General features: G+C 32.6%; 1 protein-coding gene across 1 annotated transcript; it reads left to right on the top strand.

Moving 5' to 3' along the window:
• Nucleotides 1-71: 71 nt before the first annotated feature.
• Nucleotides 72-9,769, top strand: LOC111716641 (uncharacterized). The gene is made up of 14 exons (XM_023492116.1): nt 72-168; nt 1,317-1,398; nt 2,434-2,531; nt 3,113-3,184; nt 3,266-3,400; nt 4,374-4,434; nt 5,032-5,134; nt 5,992-6,065; nt 6,567-6,625; nt 7,956-8,072; nt 8,485-8,541; nt 8,647-8,661; nt 9,001-9,096; nt 9,663-9,769. Exons 2-14 carry the CDS (start codon nt 1,320-1,322, stop codon nt 9,726-9,728), a joined length of 1,032 nt encoding a protein of 343 aa, XP_023347884.1. The 5' UTR covers nt 72-168; nt 1,317-1,319; the 3' UTR covers nt 9,729-9,769.
• The last annotated feature ends 132 nt before the right edge of the window (nt 9,770-9,901 follow it).

The raw sequence follows: 9,901 nt of genomic DNA on the forward strand, positions 1-9,901 counted from the left end.
CAAGAAGTGAATTCAGTCAAATATTTGTGAATAGTGGAGAAGNTAATAAAGACGGTAGGTTTCTTTAATAAACAAAATGATACTGTTTGCAACTATGAACAATAATTCTGATAAATAGAAAAAATAAAATGAATTCTAGAATGGCATAACAGCAGCGAAGAAAAGAAGGTAAATGATATGATACAATTTTTTGGGCGCTATTTGGAGAATTTAAAAAAATGCAAGAATCGAAATTTTTTTTCTGCAAAATAAATTTGCTTGCAAAAATGTAGTGCAAAACTTAACAAATCAACTTTTTAAAAAGGCCCTAGAGTAGTTATCATAACATTTTATATACATATATTTTATATACATACATTTTATATACATATATTTTCAATTAAAAATCGTTGGGTTGTTGAGATCAAAACGAGCTCGAACTTGCTCGGGTAGATATCCCCTCTTACGGGCAGCCGTGGTACATTTGAATTTGCAAGCCGGGTCAACCTTTTCGGTCCCAGTTTTTACTGTATCGCCCGGACTTTGGTTAAATAAAGCAGACACTTAAAAGGTATAGCCGGTGCAACAAGGTTGACGCGGTCAGACTTTAGGTTGAATTTACTTTTAGTAAAGGGTCAAGGGTGCGTTGCTCTCCTCTACATACACAAGTTGCAAACACAAAAGAATCTGTATTTTAAACCTGTAATAAATTATAGGTGTATTAAACATGGGTAACAATATTTTCATGTAGTTAAAATGTTGGTATAAATTGTTATGATAATTGGTTAAACATACTATACACTAGTTTGCGGTAGGTAGGGGGAAATGAGGGGTTGAACGGAGCAGTAGAATAAAACGTTTTGTGACTTCTGAAAAATAAATACCCGGTTGGTTACAAAAATTATTGTTTACGGCGATAATCACAAATTTTAATCATTTCTATATTTAAATCGTGTCACGGGCAACCGTAGTACATTTGAATTTCCGAGCTGGGTCAACATTTCCGGTCCCAGTTTGTACTGTATTGCCTGGACATCGGATAAATAAAGCAGACACTCAATAGGACTGGCTGGTGCAACAAAGTTGACGCGGTCAGACTTTAGGTTGAATTTACTTTTAGTAAAGGGTTAGAGGTGCGTGGTGTTTTCACTGTTCACGGATTTGGTGTCTATTGACAGAGAAGGTTGGGTTTGGTTTTGGCTCTGGGAGGGGATTTGATTTCAAGACGACATCTATGGGAGAAAGGTTTCAGGGTGGATTTATGGTTAACAAGAGTGTTTAGGTTCAAAACTTTTAAATAAAATATTTCTAAAATAAATACATTTCAAAATATCTAGAAAATGGTGATTTGGGCTCTGTTTATGTTCTGTATATCCGGGGGTAGAGGACTGGATTACTGGGTAGAGGACTATATCCAAGGTAAGCTGTTTTTATTCTGTATCTCCGGGGATAGAGGACTGGATTACTGGGTAGAGGATTATATCCAAGGAAAAAATAGAGACTTTCACATTTTTTAGAGGCTTTACAAAGTGTTAATAGTTCATAATCTAGGAAAATGTGTGGAGGACGGTTATTATCATTATCATGTAAAAAGATATTTTGCTTGCACACGATTGATTTAAGATTTATAACACGGGTTTTGCGGCACTGACGACATTTGCAAACAATGTGGAAACAAATCTTAATATGATTGATATAATTGGTAACCTTCTGGTAATATTATGATAATATTAAAGGGGGGAGTGATCGCGAAAAATTAAAGAGAGTAAATAAAGGCTGATATCGAATTGAATTCGATATTGATCGCTATTCGCTAGGAGTCTCTCCCAGGGAGTAAGGAATAGAAGGGAGATTTGAATAAGAAATATTTGACTGATGTACAATTACCGCGTATACAGAAACCTGTTCTGAATATTTCTTATTACAAATGGAGTACCCGTCTGCAAAGCATGCATAACCATATGGTAGGGCGAACCGCGTCAGTTGTATCTCCCTTCTATTCCTTACTCCCTGGTCTTTCCCAACTCCCGAGTGAAATACCTGAAATATCATGAGAGTGGAGACACCTGGTGGCCAAATAATGGTCGTTTAAAGTACATCATATATAAAAAAAAATATTATGAAATATCAACTATGAATGCATCGAATTGAATTGGACATTTAAAAGGTATAACATTTTATTGATTAATTATAACTTCAATTGAATTATTTACGGTCTGAGTGAAATGATTCAACTCTGTGAATTTATATGGACGCTAAACTCTTCTGGTATAGGATGTTTTTAACCATTTTCTTCATATATGATGCAACAGATAAAAGTAAGATTGGTAGCAATCGATATCAAATTCATTTAATATTAGCCTATACCCAGAACCCCTTACATTTTTCGCGAAAATTCCCATTAATATTTTAGAAAATTATCAGAATTAGTTACAAATATATTTCTAATTTTAGAAAATAATTGTCTGAATAAAGAAGTGTTTCAAAACAATGGTTCTGTTTGTGCAGCAGTGGAAATACGTAACACGGATAAAGATGGAGAATCAAACAAGGAAAATTCATATTTATTTTGATTAGGATTCAAGTAGGACTGGAAAATGTTCTGTAAAAGCAAAAATCAGTTTCCAAAAATTATCGAAAAATTCCGTTAAAGGGACTGTTGGCGTAATTTCAATTGACCCACCAGGCCCAGATGGGAATGTCCGATTCACAACAGCTACCTTATCAGCTTTGTCTGATCATGTATGAATGTGATATCAATGTTTATAGTCTTGAAAACTGATTATTTTCAAATGTGGTTTCTCAACAAAATTGACATGGGCATTTCTACTGGAGTCGAGCGCTGCCAACTTTGGATGGAGAGTCACTTAAAATTCCGCTGACAGTCCCTTGACTATGATTTCACGCTGACAGTCCCTTGATAGAATATGATTTCACGCTGACAGTCCCTTGATAGAATATGATTTCACGCTGACAGTCCCTTGATAGAATATGATTTCACGCAGGCAGTCCCTTGATAGAATATGATTTCACGCAGGCAGTCCCTTGATAGAATATGATTTCACGCAGGCAGTCCCTTGATAGAATATGATTTCACGCTGACAGTCCCTTGATAGAATATGATTTCACGCAGGCCTTAAGTAAGTGTAAGGATGTTTTATCTCTGAAGCTGTTCGAGATCTGTATACATACAAGGTTAATTCAGGTCATTTTTATTCAAATCTCTGGCGTAAACTGTATATGAGCATGAAGAGCTTTTTATATATAGATATACTTTTTATTTCAGGGGGGCAATCTTACTTATTGTAATAATGGAGATTTTTCTTTCCACTGCTGTGCTACAAATTATCAATGTGAAGATGACTGGAAAGGTTTAACGGAGAGAAATACGGCCAAAGCTGTCCAGTTTTTGCAGGACAAGGTGCTTTTATTCAAGTTTATTCAGAAAACATTACGCGATAGCTCCTCCAATATATCGCAAACTCTCATGCTCTTAAATGTACAGCTCAGTAAAACAAAGGAATAAACAGAATTATTTTTTTTCTGTATATTGAATTCTTAAATAATCGAAATGCTTTCCATAAAATAATGTTGTCATTAAAGGTCTAATAAAAACATTTCTCCATATCACAAATAAAAAAATGTAAAATTAAGATTCCGTAACCAACAAGTGATTAATTTAATATGTTATGTATATGTAACATTGTTATAAATATGTAAACGAAACGGAAAATATAAATATTCAAAAATCGAGCAGTATTTTGCCAATTACTCCCTTCAAACTTAAGCTAGAAACAAGCGCGTTGCAGATTTAAAATGTATATAGCTTGGGCTACAAAAAAGTACAAATGCGGCGTTGCGACACTTTAAAGTCCAGGCTGTCTAGAACTTGATGCTCACTTTCAGACTATATCTCAAAGCTCAACTCCGTCATTTTCTTTACAATTTTCCTACAGGGTGTCCCAAAAAACACGGGAATTCAGTGACGAATTCAATATCGTCTTTGTTATGTATTAGCATAGTAATACCTAATTTCAAAAGCCTTAATATTATTATGTCTGTTAGAGTTTATTTTATGAAAAGGGTAAAAGACTGTAAAGATGTGTCTATAATGTCTCCGCAAAATAAACAGTGAAGACGGACAAGTTTATTCTGTTTGTATACTGCAATTTTCTTGTTTTATTAAGTACAACCGTATGCAGTCAAAACATAAACAAACAAAATGTGAGCATGGCAGACGAATTTCTTACAGATTACAGCTTTCTCAGTAGGTATCACTATACTAAATCAAAGAATTATTTAAAAAGACGAAATCGAATTCGTCACTGAATTCCCATGTTTATTGGGTCACCCTCTAGATTTTACCAGATTTCTTTGCAAACTCTTGTTGTTAGGAAACATTTCTGCAGAGGAAGGTGGAAACCCAAGGTTTTAAGACCTGTCACCCAATAGTAGGTATTTCAACCCTTGAATATTTAAATAGAAACCATTTTTTAATCGATATGAAGTAAACACTTAATCTCTAACTTTCTAATCCTAATATTGTTGCAACCTGAAATCGTGGATGCTTGAAACTATTAAGTCTACTAGTTTAAAAAGTCCAATTTAAAAAACATCAATGGTTTCCACAATCAGGTATAAGCAAAGATACACGGATTGAAGATTTTGAAGTAAGTTCTTTTGTACAGTGTATAAACCAGAACACTCTGGAATAGGAGGTCGACTTTTAAACTTAAGTTATGACTTTTAAACTCAAGTTATGACTTTTAAACCCAAGTTATGACTTTTAAACTCAAGTTATGAATTTTAAAAGTCCAATTACCATGAGGTAACGCAATCGTGCAATGTAAACAGGCCCATTTCCCCTAATACGTGATTTCATAACTATCTATTCGAGTTATTTGCTTTGTAAAAACATCAAATGCACTTCAGTATTGCTTTAATGTCGTCTTCATATTCTACAGTTTCCTCGGTTTCACTGTACGCTACAAATACTTAATAAGTAAATTAAATATTCCCATCTCTAAAATTTTAAAGAATAGTTTATTTCAGGCAACAATGCATCTATTTGCCATGAGGATTGTAAATTATTTGAAAATTCAACTTTTAACCGTCAATGTAAAAGCCGAGGTGGTCTTTTAAAGTGCTGTATTAGGTAATGCTAAACCAAGAAAGGAATTGAGTCTTTGACACAAACTCTGATTTTCTAATCCCTAAATATTTGCATCCAATGTCGTAGATCTTAGATATTTCAACTCTTAATTCTATCAGATCAACTAATCTAAGTTTAGAATATCAAAGGTTTACACAATCAGGTTGCAAAGATATAGGGATTAGAAAACTTTAGTTTGTGACAAAAACTTAAATCCATATTTAAAATCATTAATAGATTGCAATCATGACTGTTTTTCAATTGCGAAAACATAAGAGTTTAATTACAGTGAAACCCTTAAAAAAGAGTACATCGAAAGAATTCATCAAATGTCGTATTCTTCACTTTCTGATAATGGAATCTTGTAGATATTCAGTTTTTTTAATTAAATGATTATATGGAACTCTTTAAAACTGTTCCCGCATATTGATGGCAATATAATTTTTCATTTTTTGGAAAATTTTATCCTGGTTTTCAAGTACCCCAGCAGGGATAGGGTTAAATTTCAGGTACCATTCCTTTTTTAATAAACTGTTTTTGTTTGAAAAACAACATTTTCGAATTCAACAAATTACTGAAATCCGTATTTTAAAGTTTTTTTTTTAACTGTGAAATTTTTCCTTTTGTGTGTGATAAAAGAGTCTGGTCATGTAGTTTGACATAATTCTCCATGCTAAAGAGTAAATTTCTTTCCGGATTGTAAAGAAAGGAATGTAACACACTATTTTTGGACTGTCTCTTTTAACCCTATCACGATTGGGCTATTTGTGTCTAATATGAAATTTGTTCACAACTATGATGCCGGATGCTGGAACCCCCCCCCCCCGTGATAGGGTTAAGGTTGAAAAGTCTTTTTGTAGGCGGGAGAAAGTGTTTTGCAACGAATGCCAATACTGCTGCACAGTCCCATTCTGTTCATGGAATAGTAGAAACGGAAAGGATAATGCTCAGTCTCTTTATTTTGTAATATTAGGCGATTATATTAATACAATAAAGACGACTTTTGATCTCAATTTTGATTTGAATCAAGCTGTTAAACAGCATGGATACATGTGAACATGGAATTCAAGAGAAGCTGCCATTTACAAAGCATTTCATTGGTTGCATGCAAACTTTTAATTCGTAAAAAGCTTGTTTACAATAAAAAAGTCGTCTTCATTGTATTGATATAATCGCCTACCACAGTTCTTTGTACTTTGTTTCAAAACTCTTTTTCGTCGAAAGGTTGATTTAAAAGCTGTTGGTACAACATTTTTCTTCAGAACAACATCAGATAAACATGAAATTGATTAGATATAGCCTTCCTATTGATATCTTAACTTATCTTATCCTATTGATAATTAACTTCTTAAAACCTACTATAGAGAGAGCCTGCATAAAATTTATATTTAATAATCAAATAGCTAATGTCAAAACTGAACATTAACAACAACAGTTATACAACTTGCTGGAGAACATGATTTTGTGGAGGAGGACATTTATGCACCGATAGTGGTATAAAATAAATATTTATACAAATCTTTTTTTAAAATTTTTTAATAGATTTATATAATGAGAAGAGAAGGGTCGTTTTCACATTTCTGATCATTATGTTTACGACGTAGAAAAAACAAAAAAAATCGATCGTTTTAAAAAATCGTTTGAAAATAATCGTTTTTTTAAATTAAAAAAGAATGTGAATGTGCATTTTTATTAAATCATCGTTTCGTTAACGAAGGTAGGTCGTTTTTGATTTAGTCGATCGTTTACGACAACTCTTTATTACGGCCGATCCTTAATTTTGACAACAGAAAATTTGTTAACGACGACCCTTCATTAAAGATTTACCTTTGAAGATTGGATTATTTCTACCAATTATTATTAATATGATTCATATGCCGTAACAATTGTTTTTACCATGTCCGATAACAATCAAACAATTTGTCTTTTTATCTTAAGAAAGGAATTGAGTCTTTGTCACAAACTCAAAGTTTCTAATCCCTATATCTTTGCAACCTGAATGTGTAAACTTTTGATATTTATTTGATATAACAGAAATCATAGTTTGAACTATATAAGGTCTACGACATTGGGTTAAGTAGATATAGGGATTAGAAAATCAGAGTTAGTGGCAAAGACTCAATTCCATTATTTTGTGTAACTATATTTTCAACATATTCTATAAATTATCAATGAAAAATACTTACTTAAAGGAATTGAATCTTTGCTACAAACTATGATTTTCCAATCCCAATATCTTTATAACCCAATGTCGAAAACCTTAGATTTTTCAAACTATAAATTTCAAACGATCAAGTAATCAGAGTTTGAAATACCAAAGATTTACAGCATCAGGTTATAAAGATATAGAAATTAGACAATTTGAGTTTGTGGCAAAGACTCAATTCCTTAATTGACAAAAGCAACCTATTGCAATCATCAAAAAAATTTGAATTTTCGTTACTTTCATATACGTAGATAAAAAAACACATTTTACAGACTTTTTTTCTTGAAAAAGAAGTTAGTATTTATAGTAAGTAAAGTAAGTAAAACCTTAAAGCAGATAAGCCGTATAAATAAAATATACATAAGTTAAACATTGTTATCGAACATATGAAAGACGACATCTACAAACTTTTCTTACCATAAACAAATCTAAAATTAAACCCTACAAGACTCAAATTTACTTTTTCAAAAACGATAATTTTTTCAGGAAAAAGAACACATCGTCGTTTCGTTTTTTGGAAAGTTTTTTCGATCGTCTTTAAAAACGATTTTTTTACGGAAGAAGACTTCGAACATTTATTTAAAAATTAAAAAAAAACAGATAGTACAATTTATTTAGGAGACTAAACCAGCTCCTCTAAAGGTCGGAGTGCAAGCAGAGGATATGCTAAGTTCTCTAAATCTGTTTTATAAAGGAGGCTCAGACACGAGATGCCTCAAGCCAGATCAAACAAAGGAAAAAAAAACAATTCTTTACATCAAATTAAGTTTAACAAGAAGCAACTCAGTTTTGATTTTACAGAATAATTCCAAACTTTAATGAAATACAGTGGTTTTCATAAAACTGTGGAATAGGAAGATGATTGTAAGAAACTCCAGTTTTGATTTAAAATAAACCAATAAACACGAAAAACAGCAATTTTGCGATGTAAACTGTACACAGATCGTTTCACCGTCACGTAATACATAATTGTTGCTTTACAAGATAATGGTAAAATTTTCCTTTCTCTTTTGAAGTTTCATCATCTAATTTTAGAAAAATAAAAAGGTTGCTAAGGGATCCCCCCCCTCCCCCTCCTCCTCCTAACCACCTCCCTCCTCCCTTCCAAATCTTTTTCAGTGTTGAATTGTTTTGAATTGTGTTTTAGAATTCAAGTGAATGGGATCATTATTTACCAGAGGACTTTGTTAAAGCTTTAGATGAGGAATATAGTTTCTTAAAGATAGTGGATGAAATATCCCAATTAGTACGCTAAAAATAAAAACATTATTAGAAATTTATTAAAAAACTTAAAGAAGCTTTATTTAAGAAAGATCTAAGAAAGGATTTCAAATGCTAAACAAAAATAAACGAATATAAAAAATTTACCGAAATCTTATTTAAAAATATTTATTTTATAATTTTACACAGTGTAACCCAGAAATTCGGAGACATTGAAAGAATTTAAAAATTTGTCATCCCTTAATCTAAGTAATTGTAAAAATCAATAAATATCGATGAAAAATGCCGGAAAAGTTTTTTAAGCTCCTGATAATTGTTTAATTAAAAAACTAAATAGCTGCAGCATTCCATTATCAGTAGGTTAAGAAAACAACATTATATTTATTCTTTTGATTTCTCCAAAGTTCTAGGTTGAACTGTACGTGAAAAGCATTTGAACCAGGCTAGAGTTATTAAATACGACAACAGATATTTAAACTTTGAAGATCCTGAAGTGTTTACTGGGCTGACAGGATTGCACTATGAGAGCATTATGAAGGAAACAAATAGAGATATATAGAGTCTACATCCCCCCATCTCCCCACCCCTTCCCCTCGGCTAGCTGGACCCCCTCCCCTTGGCGCTTGTTCAAATTGTTATGTCTATATTTTAATTGATATTCCGCCGTCGAGGTCACTGATTCTGTAGAAAGCTGAGAGAAAACAGGATTCTGCTTGCTTTCTTTTACAGCGTTTCAGCTTATACATCACAAACTACACTAGCGCCTCTAGTGTTAGAAATGTTTTTAAAATCTACATCCTCCCAGGGTTATAATGCAGGGAAAGTTATTTCAGAGGTGTACGCATCTTTTGTACTACAGTGTACTGTCTCTGGGCGGTAATGTAAACACAAGACAGATGTCGAAGCCTGACATGGGATCCATCTTTCACATAAAAAATCAATGAAATATTCTGGTCATAGGAAACTATTCTGTGAATTATCAAAATTTTCAAAATTTAATGCCTTTACGCAGAGTACACGCAACTGCAATTAACTTTCCTTGCATCTACCTAATTCCACTTGTACTCAAGTACACCAATACTTTATTAGTTATATCTCTATTAGGAAACCTATGGATTTGATTTTGTCTCCAAGTCTCCAGCAGGGAGTTTCAGGAAGAAGGATTGTTAACGGCAGAAGCGTGTCTGCTCGAATAATGTGTGGACAATTTAAAGGGATTGCTAACAAATTGGAAGATACCATACAGGGTGAACCAAAAGATAGAATTAGGATTTTTCAGTTCTTTTATCATAAACATTTTTTTATTTAAAATTTTCTATTCTATATACAGTGAATCCCAGATA

Source organism: Eurytemora carolleeae, unplaced genomic scaffold (assembly GCF_000591075.1).
Source record: "Eurytemora carolleeae unplaced genomic scaffold, Eaff_2.0 scaffold2098, whole genome shotgun sequence".
Taxonomy (NCBI): Eukaryota; Metazoa; Arthropoda; class Copepoda; order Calanoida; family Temoridae; genus Eurytemora; species Eurytemora carolleeae.